This window comes from Rhinolophus sinicus, linkage group LG10 (assembly GCF_036562045.2).
Source record: "Rhinolophus sinicus isolate RSC01 linkage group LG10, ASM3656204v1, whole genome shotgun sequence".
In the NCBI taxonomy this organism is placed as follows: Eukaryota; Metazoa; Chordata; class Mammalia; order Chiroptera; family Rhinolophidae; genus Rhinolophus; species Rhinolophus sinicus.
Window position 1 is genome coordinate 42,414,958 of NC_133759.1, and position 18,950 is coordinate 42,433,907.

Here is an 18,950-nt window from a genome sequence, read left to right on the forward strand (position 1 = left end):
ATAAGCTGGCAGAGGCCTTGGGAGGTTTACAAAGATGACGGGCCTGAAGGGGCCTGGGAGTCTTAACCTTGGAGACCTTCCTCCCTCTGAGGGCTCATCTAGAAACTCAGAGACTGGCTCAGATGTTCATCCCCCAGCCCAGATGTCAAGTCTGGGATCAGGGTCAGTCCCTAGACACCTATTGAAATGACTGAGCACCCACTCTGTATAAGTCCTGGTGCTAAACACTTTGCATACATTGGCTCATGGAATCCTCACGACAACCCTGGGAGGCAGAAACTAGCTATACCCTCATTTCACAGAGGGGAAACTGAGGCCCAGAGAGGTCAGTGACTAACCTGGGGTTGCACAGCCAGGAAGTGGCAGAGCCAGGATTTGACCCAGGCCTGTGTGACTCCAGAGCCTGTGTTCTTGAACCTCAATATGCCAAGGCCTCTTCTAGATCTCTCTTTGTTCTGTGCCCTCCTCCTTCCACAGCCAAACCTCCTCCCTGCCCTTGAGACCACTGTACTCTGCACAAGGACATCAGGGGAGGACTTCAGAGGGCTTGTGTCTCCCTCTTCTTCTCCTTTCTCAGGATGATGACATTAGAAGCCAGCTCTTGACAGTAGCATAGGGTATTTTGCAATCTGTGGATAACAGCACATATCCTACCTTGTGGACAGGGAAGTGATTCCTCAGACCATTTGCAGAAACATCCTGGCTTGGCCTGGCACTTGCAGCCATCCCTGGGACCTTGGGCTGGGGGAACAGAGGCCCTGGGTCTAGAAAGCAGATGGATGTGGGAAGGGGGTGGTTGGGGAGATAAACAGGGACCAGGTAGACAGGGGAGGGTGCAAAAAGATGGGAAGGGTGAGAGGAGGCAGCGAAAGTGTGCAGAGGAGAGAGAGTCTGTGGGAGTGGGGGTGGAAAAGAAGAAAGAAGAGAGGAAGATGGGGGGGAGAGGGGAGGGGAAGGGAATGAAGACATTGAAGAGAAAAATAGAAAGTGGGCAGGGAAAGGATGGGGAAGGCTGGAGAGAGCAGGAGGACAGAGTAGTGGAGGAGAGGAGAGAGCTGATTGGCGCACCCCTCAGAAATCCCTGAGGGTTGCAACTGCCCGCCAACCCAGAGTCTGGGGGGATTGTCCCACTTCCCAGCGTTGCCCAGGACCCAGAGGCCAAGTGGAAAATCTAATGAGAATCCCAGTCTCTTTGCCAGAGCTCTGGAGCCCCTGCTGCTGCCAATGGGCCTTTGCTTAGGCTGCCTGCGATTCTGGGGACCAGGGCCAGGTCTCCACCGCTCTCTCACTCCCCACCCCCCGGAGGGCAGGGATCCTCTTTTCTTGAGGCCACAGGCTTTCCTAGACAGGGAGAAGGACTTAGAGCTCAGACCCCAGTAGCCATCTCTCCCCTGACTTCCTTCCAAGTGGATATGCAGAATCTTCTAGCATTCCTCCCTGCAGTGGGGGCTTACTACCCTCAGGGCAACCCAGTCTTTTCCAGGATAGTTCCAGGAGATGAGGTTTGCATTCCGTGTAATGAATGGGCGGAGTTAACTGGGAGAGGAAAGGATAGAAGGTGTCCAAGAAGACAGGACAGCAATGCAAAAGCCCTCTGGTGGACGGGCACGTAGTGGGTTGAAATGTGACATCCGAAAGATGACCAGGGGACTGCAAAGAGGGGATTGGTGATGTAAAATGAGGCTGGAAGGGAAGTAGGGGCCACTCCCTGGAGGGTCTTGTTGACCACAGTGTGAGTGTAGTTTTTATCCCTGGAGCAATGGGGAGCCATTGGTGGTTTAAGCTGGGGTGGGGGAGGAGTACTGGTGTTCACATTTGCACTTGAAGATCCTTCAATCTGCTGTGTAGAAAATGCACTAGCGAAGGAAACCATCAACAAAACAAAAAGACAAATTGCAAATGATACATCCAATGAAGGGTCAGTATCCAAAATATATAAAGAACTCATACAACTTAACACCAAAAAAAAAAAAAAAAAAAAAATCCAATTAAAAAATGGGAAGATGACCTGAATAGACATTTCTCCAGAGGACATACCGATGGCCAACAGACATATGAAAAGGTGCTCAACCTCACTAATCATCAGAGAAATGCAAATAAAAACCACAATGAGATATTATCTCACACCTGTCAGATGGCCATCATTAATAAATCAACAAATAGCAAGTGCTGACCAGGATGTGGAGAAAAGGGAACCCTCATGCATTGTTGGTGGGATTGCAAATAGCGGTGCAGTCACTATGGAAAACACTATGAGGTCCCTCAAAAAATTAAAAACAGAACTACCTTATGACCCAGCAATTTTATTTCTGGGTATTTAGCTGAAGAAAACAAAAACACTAATTTGAAAAGATATATGCATCCCTATGCTCATTGCAGCATTACTAGTAATATCCAAGATATGGAAGCAAGCTAGGTGTCCATTTATAGATGGATGGATAAAGATGTGGTATATATACACAATAGAATATTACGCAGCCATAAAAAAGAATGAAATCTTGCCATTTGCGACAACATGGATGGACCTAGAGGGTGCTATGCTAAGTGAAATAAAACAGAAAGACAAATACCATGTGATCTCACTTATATGTGGAATTAAAAAAACACACAAAATAAATGAATAAACAAAACAAAACAGAAACAAAGCCATAGATATAGAGTACAAATTGATGGTTGCCAAAGGGGAGAGCCGGGGAGAATATAATTAAAATAAAATAAAATAAAATTCGTATGTTGAAATCCTATCTTCCACCTACCCTACCCCACCCCCACATGATGGTATTAGGAGGCAAAAAAAAAAAAAAAAAAGAGTGAAAAATCAAATGGATGAAAAATCAGTTCTGGACATGACTTGATTAAATGTTCTAATCTACTGGAAAAAAAGAAAGGAAGAAAGACAATGAAGCAAAGGGGTCCGAGTGGCAGCAGGGAATCAGTGAGGTGAGTGCTGCATGGTCCAGGCGTGCAGGATAGAGGCTTGGATTGGGGACAGGGAGTAGTGGGGTGCAGAGAACAGGGTGGATTGGTGACCTATTTGAGAGGAAAACAGATAGGTCTCGAGGATGGATGTCGCTGTGGGAGCCATTTGAGGGAGCCTGAGGGCAGAATTGACTGATGTCAGACAAAACCACTGACCCTCAGCTGGACAGTATATGAAAACCCTAATTCCTAGGCCTGTCCCAGCCCTGCTGGTTTCAGATCTCTAAAGATGGGGTCCAGATCTTCATTTTTAAAATGTGCTTCCGGGTTATTCCACGAATCAGCCCATCCACCATGGGCAATGGCCTAGAGTTTGAGGCACTCTGAGTCCAACCCTGTTTTACAGAGGAAGAAACAGGCCCCGGGAGGGGAAAAACCTTTTGCAGCATCACACAAGACTAGCAGAGTGGAAATAACTAGCATTAGATGGGTGATACACTGTTCTCATTCATGGTTTCCCTTCAATCTACTGAAGAAGCCTGAGCCAGCTGTGGGGTGATGGGAAGCACAGGCTTTGCCCTTGAAGTGACCTTAGTTCAAATCCTGACTCCACCATTCCCTAACGGGGTGATGGTGGGCAAGTCACAGCGTCTCCACTAGCCTCAGGGTCCTCACCCACACACGGGCACAAGCATGTGCCTCAAAAGATGATTGTGGCATTTGCACGTGATAATGTGCCCATGACAACTGATTATAAAATTCAGTTCCACTCCACCAAGGTCAGCCTCAATTACACACAGGCAGGAGCCATCTCTACATGTCTGTCTGTGTGCATGTGTGTGCACAGGAACGTGTGATGGGCTGGTGTTTGGAAGAGTCCCTCCCCCTCATGACCCACCCCAGTGTCTAAAGCGCACCATTAAAGCATATTTCCTTAGGCACCATTTTGTTGGGTGCCTTCTTGAGCACAGAGGATTTTGCAGTGGAGGAAATAGAGGCCGAGAGAGGGGAGACGACCTGCCCCGATCCAACTGGCTGTAGAAGTAGAATGAAGACCCCAGCCCCAGTGTGCTGTACACTCACGGGCCTGGTGGCCCCTGGGTGCCATGGGGGCTGGGGTGGGATTGGGAGCCTGGGGAGGGGGCTGGGAGACGCACTCGCCATAATCAATGCGCAATCAGTGCTCATCAGCGCGTTCTTGAAATAGACCCAACTGGATGGGGGAAGCGAGGGAGCAGCCGCTTGGTTTGTATAGCGGCAATCAGAGGGAGGCAATTTTAGATCCACGGGAACAACGGCGCTTTGTCCTCACCCAGGGACGCTGCGAGTTCTGCGGAGCCCACTGCGGCCTGGAGATAAAAACACGCCATCGGGACTGCAGCTGTCCCAGCCCAGGAAGGGGGGCGTTCAGGCACTGGGTCCAGCTGCCTCCAGAGTGAAGTCCAAATTCTTTAGCACCTTGGCTGGGCATCTACTATATGCTGGGTGCATACCAGCTGCTTCTTTTGTGAGAGGTGGGCTCCATTTTGCAGAAGAAGGGATGGAGGCTGTGAAAGGTGGGGGCTTTGCCCTAGGCCGCTGGGCTGGTAATTGGCTGAGCTAAGATGGGAGTCTAGTCTGACTCCAAAGCTTGTGCCTATTCCTTTTATTTTTTATTTTTGGAGGGGAGGGCCATCAGGCCCTAGGAAACATTATTCTAGATTAAACCAACACCCTAATGGATGTCCCAGGTCTTGCAAAAAATCCTAGAGGCCTAAGGATTCTATTGGTCCCAATTTGCAGATGAGGCAAGTTAAGGCTCAGAGAGGTGAAGGGAGTTGCTCAAGGTCACGCAGCTGGTGTAAGTGGTGGAGCCAACATTCAAACCCACATCTGTGAGATGCCAAAGCCCCCACCTGAAATCACTAAGCTCTGAGCTTCTTTGAAGGCCCAGCCCTTGCCACCGCCTCCAGGAAGCCTTCTCCACCAACTCTGGGGCTGCCATCCTTTTCTCCTCTGAATGATGCTTGCTTATCATGGAACTGGCCCTGGCAAATGGGTATGGCTGAGTGGCGGACTTTAAGGGGTTTTTGGTGACTCAGTATCATTCCCTCTTCTGTGGGTACCAGTGTCCCCCTGATGTCCTTTTGGAGTGGAAGCTCTGAGGCAGAAGGAAAGCTCCCTGAGGGCGGTAGGCGAGTGAGGTGGGAATTACACCTACTCAGTTAGGGGCACTAACAGGTGTGCAATGCCTTGTCTCCAGAGGAGACTGCATTGGAGGAGAGGGGGCAGGTAGCACAGGCAGAGCCACTGCACAGGTCCGGGTGATGGCAGACAGGCCAGCGCAGTGACTGACGTGGAAGGAAGTGCGTGCATTTAAGAGGGTTCCTGGAGGAAGAATCAAGGAGACCTGCTGACTGATAGGGTGTGTGGGTGAGGAGGATTTCTCACTTGATTAACTGGCTTCACACCTCAGCCATCCTTGACTCCTGTCACATTCCACCTCCAATTCACCAGGAGATCCTGTCAGTCTATCCTCCAAATATGTCCAGAAACTGATTACATCTCCCTTTCTCTCTCTCAAGTCCAGCCACAACCATCTCTCACCTGGATTACAGCGGCATCCTCTCTGGCCTCCCTGCTTCCACCCGAGCCCTGCACAGCAGCCAGAGGGGTCTTATGAAAACAGAAATTGGGTTATATTCCTCTTCTGCTCAAAACCCTCCTATGGTTTCTCATCTCACATCTATGTTGGCCTTCCAGGTCCTTCGTGATCTGCCTGCCACCTCGTTCACCTCACCTCCTTCACTCTCCCCTCACTCACCTGGCTTCAGCCACCCTGGCCTCCTAGCTGCTCTGAGATCACTGCAGATAGGCTTTCACCCCAGGGCCTTTGCACATACTGTTTCCTCTGCCTGGAATGCTCGTCCCCAGACAGCCACAGCCTCCGCCCCTCACCTCCTCTGACCACCCTATTTAAAATTTCAACCCAACCCCATACTCCCTGGCCCTCCCTATTCCTCTGCCCCTTTATTTTTAGCCGGATCATTTATTATCTTCTGCTATACTATATATTTTTACTTTTTAAGAAGTTCATTGTCTTGTCCTCCCACCAATATAAGCTGCATGAGGGCAGGGCCATAGTGAGTGCTCATTCAATATCTGCTGAATGAAGGAAGTACTCGGATGATGGTGTCATTTACTGAGATAGGGAGGAACAGACTGGTGGGCATGGGAGTTGGATGAGATGAATTTAATTGGCAAAACTGAGTTTGAGATGCCCCAACAGACACCCACAAAAAAAGATATCCAGAAAGCAGTCAGATATACAAGTGCACACCTCAGTCTCCTCATCTGTAAATAGGGCTAACAATCCCTCTAGGGGAGTGTGTGGGGAGGGGGTTTGATGAAGTCAAAGGGGGGGCAGTAATTGGCACAAACTCAGCCCTCAACAAAGGGTGCCTGCCTTGCATGTTTGCTTCCTTCTCTCCTTCTCAAACAGCTGCAACAAGCTCCCTGTGACAAGCTGGAAACTGGGAACGCCCATAAATGTTGTGAAGAATTATATGGCCCAGATGAGGGGTCCTGCTCCATTTGCTGCTCCCTCATCCTGAGCTCAGCATGCAGATCCCCCAGGGGAGGCTGGAACCAGGAAACTGAAGGAATGTTTGCAGTGGCAACCCCTCCCTCCCTCCCTCCCTCCCTCCCTCCCTCCCTCCCTCCCTCCCTCTCCTACCCTCCCTCCCTCCCTCCCTCTCCTACCCTCCCTCCCTCCTCTCTCTCTCTCTCTCTCTCTCTCTCTCTTCCCCCCCACCCCCCCCTCCATTTCCTACAACTATATGAGAATCATTTTTCATTCCCTGTGGGCCTTCATTTGTAACCAACCTCTCAGTGGTGAGGAGAGAATTTTAAAAATAGCTTTATTGATTTTATTTTTTGGAATATAAAAACAATAGATGTTCTTTGTTAAATAAAAATTAGATGGTATAGAAAAAAGGGAAAAAATAGAAATCAGCCCAAAAACCTTACCACTCAGAGATAATCATCATTTACATTTCAATGTTTGGCATTCTCATCTTTGTTCTAGACTTTTTGTGTCCAAATGGATTGGGGGGAGGACTTCAGGGCAGATGGAGGAAGGTTTGGACTGGGAAGAGGCAGGGCAGGTATGAAGGCAGGGTCTGGCTGACGGGGCCTGTGTAATTGCTTGTACGAGGTCAAAGCAAAACCCACAGCCTGTCCCACATGCTTGGTCAGTCCCTGAGGGGCTGCCCTGTGCTTCTCATAATGTATCACCATTTGCATATTTATGTAACCATACCACCTGGAAACTTAAATAAGAGTTTCAATAATCACCTTTCCTGTTTATTTGGAGCTCAATAAAACCATGCCATAGAGCCACTATCTCATTTAATCCTCAGAATAACCCAAAAAAAAAGAGTTCCTGTGGTTAGACCCATTTTACAGATGAGGAAACTGAGGCCCAGGGAGGCACAATGTGACTTTGTCCAAGGCATACAGAGAGTTCATAACTAAGATGCAGGTCTCCTGACACTGGCTGGGGCCCTTCTGCCTCTTGTCCTGAGAAGAGTGACATGTAACAAGAACCACATACTATGTGCCAGACAATTTTGGCACACACTATTGTCTCATTTAATCCTCTCAATGCCCCTGCCAGAAGGGGCTTATTCTGTCCATTTGCATAGATGAGGAAACTAAAGTTAGAGAGGTGAAGTCACTTGCCTAAGGCCACACAACCAGTGAGTGGAGGAGTTGAGAACTGAACACAGGTGTGTGGCTGTTAGGGTAGTGCTGCAACCAGGAGGCAGGGATGGGATTGGTGAGAAGGGTAAATTGTGTCTTTTTGTCAAGGGCAGCCTCTTTGTGCTTTATCTGGGCACCGAGAGTGGGGCCTCTGGACCCTCTACTCTCAATTTCCTGTCCCAGCTCCAGTTCTGACCTCACTGGTCACAGCTTGGACCACAGAGAGGGGGCTTTGGTTTAGCAACAGTGCCACCTGGTGGCTAATTTGCTGCCACCAGAACCTGTCTGACCAGGTAGGAGGCCCGTGATGAGGGCGGGAGACCCCCAAGCTCAGTCTTCCTTGCTGGAGACCAGAGCCAATCTGCCTGGTTTAAAGAAAAAAAACATAGGACTCTGGGTTTGATAGACCTGGCTTTTAATTCCAGCTCAGTCTGTGTGACATTGGGCAAGTTCCTGCACCTACCTTTCTAAGTCTGTTCCCACATCTGTAAAATGGGAATTAATCAGTTGCAGGGTTTGTTTTGAGGTTAATGTAAAATACTTGATTCTATCTCACGTGCTGGAGAGGTGCTCAATAAATGATACTTTAGGTGATCAATCAGTGATGTTTGCCTTTGCTCTACGGTTTCCTCGGACGCCTCTATCAACCAACCAGGGGCTCCCACAGATCAGGCCCTCACCCTCTCGGGCTTCTCCTAAGTCACCTTTCTCTTGTGGGGCCCAAGCTCCAGCTCAGACCAGGCTACAAGAGCCTCCTCACTCCAGAAATGGTTGGCTTGGAAAAGAGAATCAAAAGGAAGGCAGAGAAAATTCCTGGGAGAATAAGAAAAGCCAAGTGTTGGCTAGAATTGGTCTGACACATGCAGGTGGGGGGATCTCTGGAAGAGCCAAGCCTGATCCACTCTTAACAGGTCAAGAGCATAAGCCCTTGGCCCAGGCCCAACTTACCCGCTGCCTCTTGTGGTTTGCAGTTCTGGCTCTCCACTCCCCTTCTTCATTCACGTTCATTTCAGCTCCACTGTCTACACCCCACCTCTGAAAGCATTTCCAAGCTCCCCGCCTCCCCGCCTTCACTTTCCTCAAGGCTGCAGCCTGCAGGATGCCCTTCCGAGGCACGCTTCCTGCAAGGTGACCCAAGCATCCCCTGGGACCCTGGATGGCCCCTAATAATGACCAAGGGCCCTGATACCTTTTATAAGTCTTGATGGCCCTCAGTAACTCTGAAGTACTCCCCAATGATTCTCCATGTTTACTGATGGTCCCCTATAACTTCTGTACCCACCCTCCAGTGAGCTCATAACACCTCACAGCCCCCAAGGCTTTCATCACCCATTGAAACTCCACATAATTCTACTGGATCCCCAAGACCTCCCCACTTCTCAGGTCTCCAGAGATCCCACAGGTCCTTTCACCCTCAGTGCCTCTCACTGGCCCCTTGTCTATATCAGTGCACCCCAGTGGCACATCATTTCTAGGGGACTATAGAAGCTTCCAGAGGTCCCCAGTGTCACCAAAGGTGTTTCAGGGCTCCCGAAGACCCTCAGACCTTCCCCACATGACCTCTACCACCCTCCATTTCTCCACAGTCTTGAGTGATCCATCAATGCTGATGGCCATGGTGGCACTTGGTGGCCCCCAAAAGTGGTCTGTGGGAAGTGCATGGGTCTTAGAGCAGAGACTTCTGGGGCTGGTGCTGCATCTCAGCCACTATCCGGCTCTGGGACCTGGGCAGCTTCTCTGAGCTTGTTTCCTTATTGGTAGAATGTGAACAACACACCCACCCACAGGGTGATTGAGGGCAAGGTAACCCACATGAAAGGGCCCAGCATGGTTTCCGGGTTGAGTAGGTCTTCAGTGACTATTTAGTCCTGAGGCTCCCCACTCTGGGGCAAGCTGGGCACTTGTTCATTGAAGCCACTATCCCGTGGAGCGCCTACTCTGCCAAGATCTGCACCAGCGATATCCTTGACGAGTACGGTGTTACCTGACCCCCTTGCTCTGTCCAAGAGATTGGGAGAGACCATCCCAGCCTCACAGCAGGTGAAGTTATACAAGGAGTTAGAAAAGTAGACCAGGCATTGGGAGGACTTTGAGTTCCACTCTCTTCCCCAAAGACATTTTTCTGCCTCAACCTTTGCTTAGGCTGTTCCCTCATCTCAAGTTCCCTTCCCTGCCTAGAAAAATCTTCCTAGCCCTCAAGGTGCAGCTCAAGTTCCACATCCTTCGTTCAGCGGTTGGGTTTATGAGCTCTGTTGAGACTCAGCAAACCTGGTCCTACCCACCTCCTCCACCTTCCAGGAGGCATACCTGGTATTTCTCTGGGCAACTTATTTAGTCTCTAAACTTTAGTTCCTTCATATGAAAACTGAGATTAATAATACCGCTGATGAAGTAATGCAGGCATGACACCCAGAACATAGTAGGTGCTCAATAAACAGTTCTCATGGCTACTCTTGGCATTCCCTGAGCACTGGGTCCCTGGCACACTCCACCCTGTACTTTCTCGTGGGGGTGGTTCTGACACTTTAGCTAGCTTGGAAGCTCTGACAGCAGTGTGTGGGTATTCCCCCTCCCCAAACTGGACCTTATGCAAAAGTGAGAGGCAGAGAAGGCCAAGAGTTGACAACAAAGACTGACTTTTTGCTCCCCAGTGGTGCCCAGGTCAAGGGCTCATTTGATTTTTCACAGCCTGAGATGGTGCAGGGGGCTAAGGATGACACAGGGGTTCAGAGGACTTCTAGGGGCATCCAGAGCCAGCTATGTTCCCGCTCTGGGTCTCACGTGCTTCACCATTCTTACTGACGGCTAAGGTGAAGTGCCAGAGAAGTGGGCACACTGCAGAGCTCAAACTGGAGAAGGCTGGGAAGAGGAGGACAGAAGCTTCTCCCCAGGCACTTACCCCCGTCCAGAGGAGTGTGGACATCTGTCCTCTTGACTAAGAAGAGCAGGAACATTCAAGGAAAGGGCCTCTTCCACTTGTCTCAATACCCCGGTGCTGAATTCTGAAACTCTGTGGGATACTTTCCCTGTGAGCAGATGTTACCATCTCAGAGAGGGTAAGAGGCCAAGACAGGCTCAGATGGACCCCAAGATGAGCGATTTTAAGCCAAAAGGTCCACTAGACAACGCTGAGCAGACACTGCATGCAAATAACCTTAGTGTACCATGGCTGGCAGGACACGATACGCTCTGTGGTCTGAGCCGCTGCTGGGAAATATCAGACACAAATGGAGAGATTTTGTCTAAGTCTGAGAATACCAAACTTCTAGAGCTTAGGCACTGTTCACTCAGAATCATTACCAGTGGGAACACAGAACTCGACCACTCACACTCAGAGCTTACAGGACCTTCACCAGCACCCTGAGTGTGAAATGGGAGCTACTATCCTCAGAGATGAGAAAACTGAGGCAGGCAAGGGCAGACGCTGGAGCCCAACCAGGGCTGCCTGCTCCAAATCCTCATCTCTTCTCCCCACCCCCTCCTTGGCTGCGTGGCAGATCTGCCTACTAGGTCAGGTGCACAAGCTTTGCGGCAGTTGTTGCCATTGTGAGGTGGCTATTGCCTTCTTTGGGGCCTTGTGGCAGGAGACCTAGTAAGGTGTAGTTATTCAGAGACTGGGCTTTGAGGTCAGACAGACCTGATTTCTCTTTCTGGTCCTGCTGTTTACTAGCTGTGTGACTGGGCAAATGGCTTGCCTTCTTTGTGCCCCAATTTCCCCTATATGTAAAGTGGGGGAAGTGCCTGCTTTCTGAGGTTGTTGCGAGGATGGAGATAACTTACAAAGCACCTAGCACAAAACAGACACTCAATGCATGACAAGTACATGAAAGGGAGTGTGGGCTCCTGAAATAGCCCCGAGTGTTTCTAATTTGTAGTCCCGAGTTCAGACTGCAATCTCCAAATATGGCACCAGATGCTTTTGCAGGAATATCATGGAGGTAATATAAAACAGGAAGAAAAACCCAACGAACACCACTCTGCTGGGAACAGCCACATATAGTTTGTTCATTCCTTTAATTTTTAAAAATGAGTCAGCAGACAATCATTTGCCCTTTGAATACCCAATAAAAACTTTCATTGTGCAAAACAGTACAACCTTTTTCATTTTTTAATAATACTGTAAATATCTCAGAAAGGATGTATTGTTTCTAATGAATATCAAAAAAGTCACAATGACATTTCCCCACCCCCACAGTTCCCTTCCCACCCCCCAAAGTTACCCAAATACTAGTAGGAAATTACAAAAAACAAAGAACAAAGGCCCTCCCTCCGCCCTGCCCCGTTAGTAGTGTTAAGTGAGTGAAATGTTAAGTGCCACATGTATGTACAATGCAGTACATCCAGGAGAGACCGCAGGGCTGTGCGTCTGTGAGAGCTGTGGGGGGAGAACCAATAGCAGCAGCAGCAGTGGGGAGACGCCCTCCCCAGGACCTGTTGGGAAAAGAGCAGATAAGGATGGAAACAAGGTGGGGCTCAGCCGAACCCCAATCTTCCTGGGTCCATTTCCTGGGTCCACCAGATCAATCAGCTCAGGGAGAGGCCAGGCAGGCCTGGGCTATGTGTGCAAAAGAGGGACTAGGACCAAGCATCTTGACCTGCCTGGGGGACGCTGGCCTTCCCTCCAACAACCTCGAGTTCCAGACAGGGCTGCTCGGACCAGAGAAGTTGGGAGTTTGGGAACTTTTGGGTGAATCAAACACACAGGTTCATTAGGAAACTATAGCTTCAGTTTGGAGAAAGCTTGCATTTCCACCAAATAAAATTGGGAACATAAAGGAAAAAGGATAAAGAATGTACCTTCGCTGTCCCCAAAAAACTAGAATCCAAGGCAGAGGCTTGATGTCAAATCCAATTAAAGGACGAGATCAGCCAGAGAGGTCTGGAGCACCAGCCTCCCCCCACCCAGACCCCGGGCTTGCAGGGAGAAGGGGCGAGGAGCCTTGGTCTCCCCTCCAGGAAGCGCTGACGCTTCTTCAGCACCCTGGCAAGAGATGCAGGTGGGGTGGCTCCCAGAAAAAGGGTAGAGAAGAAGCTTCCACAAGGGTTCCAAGGTTCTTCTGGTGACAGGAGGGATGGGGAGGGAACGGAGAGGTATGAGGATGGCCGGGGTGAGAGGAAGGCCTGGACTGCCAGTGGGAGAAGACGTGGCAGGGGAATGAGGAAGGGGCCAGAGAATGAAACCAGGCTCCAGGCCCGCCTCTAGCTCCTTCCCCTGGGAGGCTGGTAGAAGGTCCTACGATGCAGATCCCAGCTGGGACAGTGGCAGGACAAATAACCACAAGCAGAATAGAGGCTGCTTCCTAAACCTGGAAACCAGTGCCCAGGCAACTGCAGCCAGCCCCACAGAGGATGGAGAGGCAGAGTTGAGGGTGAGAGCAGACAGAGCAGGAGCAGCCTGTCACGGGGGCCAGGACCTGGCTGTTCTGCAGAGAACGGACTACTCGTGAAAGAAGCCGAACTAGAGTCTTGGGGAAAACACACATCACCACCACATCATTTCCATGACAAACTTGGTTTAAAACAAGCAGGTGGAGGGTGGGTGCAGGGATGCCTGCCTGCGAGTCTTCCGAAGAATCCAAGATGCACAGCAGGTCTGCAAGGCAACAAGGCATGCAATAAGGAACCCCAAGACGTGCGGGAAGGACCTTGACGTCACCTGATCCAGCGCTGCCCATTTGGGAGACGGGGAAACTGAGGCCCAGGGAGTGGAAGGGAGTTGCCAAGGTTACTTAGTGGGATCAGGGCAGACGGGCACTTGTGACCCAGCTTTTCTGAGTCTGGTGGGGCGTTTTCTTCTCTGACAGCTTTGCTGTCTACAAACCCACTGCTAAGAGGTTGGGGATGGGGAAGGGAGGATTTGAAGGAAAAGCCCCCCACCTCCTCCAGGGTGGTGTGGAGGAGGGCTGGCTGCCATGATCACGGACAAACATGGGACATGGACTAAAAGGTTCACAGAGGAGGACAGCCATTGCTCCCACCCCACCTGCCCACAGCCCGAGTATAAAAGTTTGACCATATGATACATTTCTCCCTAACCCCTAGAAAACATGGTTAAAACCATCCTAGCACAAGAAGATTCTGCGAGTCCCTGCACAGTATTATCTCTTCATAATGTTACTTACATGTTAATTGGGGGTGAAGAGGGCAATGTGACTTTAAACCAGAATGTACACCGCCACCTTAAAATTAACTTGTTAATAAGTCCTGTGCAAAATGAGCGAGACTCTATCATTAGGTAAAGTACGTGTTTCAGGTATTCATTTATACACACGGGGGAGAAGGAAGCAGAGGCACCCGAGGTGGCAGGTGGACGCTCAGAAGTGTGTCTCCTTCTCTGTGATGGCTGCAATGGTCCCATCGCCCTTGAGTTTGGCGTCACAGTCATTAACCGTCACCGTCCGTGGGCCTGCCCCAAGCTTGCCCCGCATTTTCAGATCAGCACTGGGGATCATCAACTTCCGGAATTTCTAGGTGGTTGGAGAGGAGGAGGAGAGCGGTCTGAGAGTGGCTGCCAGCATCCTGGGGCCCGCCTGGGCCGCTCCCAACCTCCCCGTGGACATGGTGGGACCGTGGAGTCATCAGACCAAGGTCCAGGCCCCAGCTCTGCCACTTAGAGCACTGTCCTAGATGATGCATTGAGCTCTGGGTCTCAGTTTCCACCTACGGAAAATGGGGACAATGGAAATACCCACGCCTAGCATTTGGGAAGGTGTAAGGGGATGTGGAAGTGCTCACTGTTCCTGGTCTACTGCAGGTGACCAGGAGGAGAGAGCTGTAATCAGGCCTACTGTCTTATCCCTTCCCTCTGGTAGAGACAGAGCAGCTGGGGTCTGAATCACTGCGTGGACACTCACTAGCTGTTAGGTAAATCACTTAACCTCTGTGAGCTGTATTCTCCTCATCTGTGAAATGGGTTAATAGTACCTGCCGGAAGGGCTGTTGTGAGGGTGAGCTGAGGCACCTCTAGGGCTGTTTGTATAATGATTGCTAGAGAAATGAAAAAATTTCCCACAAAAGGGACATCTGCATGCTGCCACCACCCAGGGGAACACGTGCTGTGTGCCATGTGCTCCTCTGGCCGCAACTCAAAGATGCAAACAGTATCACTAACGCCGACACTCACAGCCACCACCTCGCACCACCGTGCAAAGTGGGTGGCACCGGGACGGGCATGGATAGGATGGCTATCGTCCCGCTGCACTGGCAGGGAAGCAGAGACCTCAGGCAGACTCCTGACACTCACTCCCCAGCACAGCCCTGCCTTGGGGTCCCACACCCCAGGTTCCCTCGGGAGAAGACACCAGGCCAGGATTAGGGAGGTCCTTTCTGAGCATAAACCCTCTCCCCAGGAAGGCCGGGAAGATGTTTGGGTGGCTGATTTCTCATGATCAAGGTTCTGTCTTCTCTTTCAGACCCTGCCACGCCTAAGAGGCTGACCCCATTTTGCCCAGGTGAGACTGACAGGCAGACTCACCTGTGCTGAACACATCCTGTGTGCCAGGCATGGCACTGGGCTCTTGACACAGTCCAGGGTTAAGAGTACGGGCTCAGGAGCCTGGTGCCTGGGTGTGACCCCAGATCTACCACTTAACTGGGGCAAGAAACTTCACCTCTGTGCCTGAGTTTCCTCAGGTGTCAAAGGGGGGTAACAATGGTACCTGCCTTCTAGGGTTATCAGGAGGCTCAGATTAATTGACCTGGCCCCAGAGCAGCATAGAACAGCCACCCTCACAGCTATTCTCTGAGGTAAGTACCATTAACCCCATGTTTCCTTCCAGACCCTTCCTGTCAGTTGGCAGAACCTTTTGGAAATGGAAGGTGAACTAGCAAGTTCTCCCAGTAAGAAAGGCCTGGAAACCAGGTCTGACTACCTCCAAAGAGTTTGCTGTCTTTAATAAGCCCTGCTCTCTGTGCAGGCAGCTGTGTGAGCTTAGGGAGATGGAGGGAGCTCAGCAGAGTAGCTTCTCATTTCTCCCTCCCTCCCCTCCATGCCAGGCCTGAGAGAATCTCTGGAGCACTTGTCAGGAGACAGGGGGCATTTCTGAATACCAAAAGGCCACTGGAAATTTGGGCACGGGCCTGCAATGGCCAAGGGGTTAGGGCTGCAGGACCACTCTCCTCTGGATATGTTTAGTTCCAAATTCGAATCAACTGCCTGCCTTTGACCTACATTCCCTGCAGGAGCCAAAGGAGCCTGACTTGCTCTGGGGGCACAAGCAGCCTTGCTCCTTCTGGCTGGATGCATGGCTTTTTGTGGAGCCCGGGCCGCTTGGTGGGCAGGCAGGCTAAGTGAAGCCGCTCAGAGCAGACAATTGCATTTGGGTGTGTGCACACACATCCCCACTCCCATATTCCTCTGACCTTGTCCTGGGAGACCAAGGTCAACCCCTGAGATCCCTGGGGTGTGGCGCTGGGGCAGAGATAGGGCCCCACAATGTCGTGTGGCCAGTCCAGCAGAGGAATGAGGCCACGAAGCTCAGGGGATGAGAGCACAGACTCCAGGGTCTCCGCTCCACCACTCAGAGCTGCGCCCTCGGGCCAGGTGCTTCACTTCTTTGTGCTTCAGCTTCCTCATCTGTGAAATGGGGACAAAAGCCTCCACCTCACAGGACTGCTGCGAGGATGACACGGCTCAGTGTTTGTCACCGGCTTAGAATACCGTCTGGCATACTGCAAACAGTTGGCTAAATGAGACAGAAACTGACTCAAACCATCTGATCTGCCAGCAGGTGGGAAAGGAGAGTAAATAGAGAGTGAGTGCTCGGGAGTAAGATGGTTTCGGTTGTAAGTCAGTCTGCCCTCAAGAAACCACATACTGTATTATTCCACTGAGAGGAATGGTCCAGAACAGGCAAATCCATGGGACAGAAAGGAGATTCTTGGTTATCCGGGGGCAGGAACAGAGTTAACTGTGAATGGGTATGAGGGATCTTATTAGGCTGATAAAAATGTTCTAAAACGGATTGATGGTGAGAATTGTACTGCACAGAAAGTTACTAAAGAAATCATTAAACTGTACACCCCAAATGGGGGAATTTTATCAAATATAAAACATACTTCAATAAAATTGTTTTTAAAAATTTGTTTGCTACTATGGAAAATAGTATGGAGTTTCCTAAAAAAATTTAAAAATGGAGCTACCATATGATCCAGCAATTCTACTTCTGGGTATTAATCTGAATAAAAGAAAAAAATTAAGTTGAAAAGATATCTGCATCCCTATGCTCACCACACCATTGTTTGCAACATCCAAGATATGGAAGTAACCTGTGTAATGTAAGTGTCCAATGGTGGATTAATGGATAAAAAATACACACACACACACACACACACACACACACACACACACACACAGGAATATTATACAGCCATGAAACAGGAAATCTTGCCATTTGTGACATGGATGGACCTTGAGGGCATTGTGCTAAGTGAGATAAGTCAGACAGAGGAGGACAAATACCGTAGGATTTCTCCTCTATGTGGAATCTAAACAAAACAAAACAACTGAGCTTACAGATATAGAGGATGGATGGGGTGGGGGTGAGAAAAATGGGTGAAGGGGGTCGAAAGATACAAACTTCCCGTTATAAGTCCTGGGGATGTAATGTACAGCACGGTGACTATAGTTAATAACAGTGCATTGCACATTTGAAAGTTGATAAGAGAGTGGATCTTAAACGTTCTCATCACAAGAAAAAATATTCTGTAACTATGTATGGTGACAGATGTTAACTAGACGTATTATGGTGATCATTTCACAATATATACAGATATCCAATGTTGTACACCTGAAACTACTACAACGTATGCCAATCACATCTTAATAAAAAAACGTGGTTTGCTAATTTTTGGCAGTGTCATGCATACTCTTGGTTGAGTGACAATTTCTCTGAGCTTCAGTTTCTCTGCCTATTAAACGCAGAAAATGATGCCCACATCCTGGTTTGTTCTGAGTACTAAAGGAGATACAGCATGTCACGAGCCTAGCAGGGTGACGATAACATGGGATAGGTGTCAGTTCCCAAATGTCAGATCTTCTCCCTTCGCCCTGGGAATGGGGTCCTTAATGCATTAACAGAGCAGTAAGAGCTCACACTTGGTCAGTCTCTGTTCCGGGTCCTGGTCTAAGTGCTTTTCCTATATGAACTCCCTGAGTGAGTCCTCACAAAAAACCTCTGTAAGTTAGGGACTGCTGTGCTTCCCATTTTACAGATGCGGAAACTGAGGCTGAGCTCAGAGAAACAGGCTCGACCCTGAGGACTCGTAGAGATGCCTCCACATAGTGGTCATGATGTACACCTGCCAGGGAAGAGCTGGCTGCGGCTTCCCTGAGAGACATGTGGGAGCCTGTTCTCATCACACCCACTGCCCAGAGGAGGAAGCTGAGACCCAGAGAGGTGCCAATGGACTCAACCCTGGTCATCAGCCTACCCGACAGAGAGCCAAGCCCCGCCCTGCACCTCAGGCCCTTTGGCGCCACCCTTGCTGACCCTTCCTTCCTGCGGTCTCACCTCAGGCAGTGTCCCCTCTGTCTGCCACACCTTGATGAAGATCCAGAGGGGGATGCAGAGCATGGAGGACAGGGCCATGAGCCAGCCAATGCCGTAGCCCCAGGCGGGGTAAGTGTAGACGTTGTTGTACTTGAGAGGCTTGTACTTCACCAGGAAGAAGATGAAGATGCTCTGCGGAGACAGGGAGAGGTCTCTGGGGCCTGACGCAGGCGGCCAGCAGGGCAGAGGGCCGACCCCAAGCCACAGCCTCAGAGAAGGCTCTGCCCTGGTCCATAGCAAGTTTGATGCCCATCCCACTGGCCTCAGACACACAGAGCCTGGGACCTCCCCACCCCCCAGGAGCCTGTCCCCAGCCTCTGCCCAGCCAGGAACTTTTATTTTTCCCCAGCTACTTCTCAGGGCCGGTTTCAAAGCTGCCTTTCAGAACAATGGTGGTTTGTGAAGATGCTTTTAGATACTCCCCTGCCAAGAACTGGGTGAAGAGTGGTGGGTTGTTTTTCTGTTAAACATCCACTCACAAAGGCCTCTCTCTCTGTGGTCTGGTCTGATGGCAAAGCGCGAGCCCCAACTTGACCCTCAGTTCTGTTGCTTTCACAGTTAACAACAAAGCCAAATATTGTCTCTCATGCAATCCTCAGCCCCCATGGAGGCGGGTCCCAGCCACCCAGTTTGCAGGTATAGAATCTGATGCTCTGAGAAGGGAGGTGACTTATTTATGGTCACACAGCAAGCTGGTGGCAGAGCTGGGGTCCCAGGGGACCACCCCCTCACCAAGCC

At 50.2% G+C, this 18,950-nt stretch overlaps 1 protein-coding gene across 3 annotated transcripts in view; it reads right to left on the reverse strand.

Moving 5' to 3' along the window:
- Nucleotides 1–11,659: 11,659 nt before the first annotated feature.
- SLC6A11 (solute carrier family 6 member 11) overlaps nucleotides 11,660–18,950 on the reverse strand; it is a 126,451-nt gene continuing 119,160 nt past the window's right edge. For 2 of the 3 annotated variants that reach the window (XM_019732651.2, XM_074312988.1), the window contains 2 exons: nucleotides 18,174–18,344; nucleotides 13,891–14,129 (listed from right to left, as the gene is read on the reverse strand). In XM_019732651.2, coding sequence (XP_019588210.1) covers nucleotides 13,977–14,129; nucleotides 18,174–18,344 — 324 coding nt within the window. In that variant the 3' untranslated portion in view covers nucleotides 13,891–13,976. Of the gene's footprint in view, nucleotides 12,094–13,890; nucleotides 14,130–18,173; nucleotides 18,345–18,950 lie in introns of those variants that run through there. The other variant, XM_019732652.2, reaches the window with a different exon arrangement.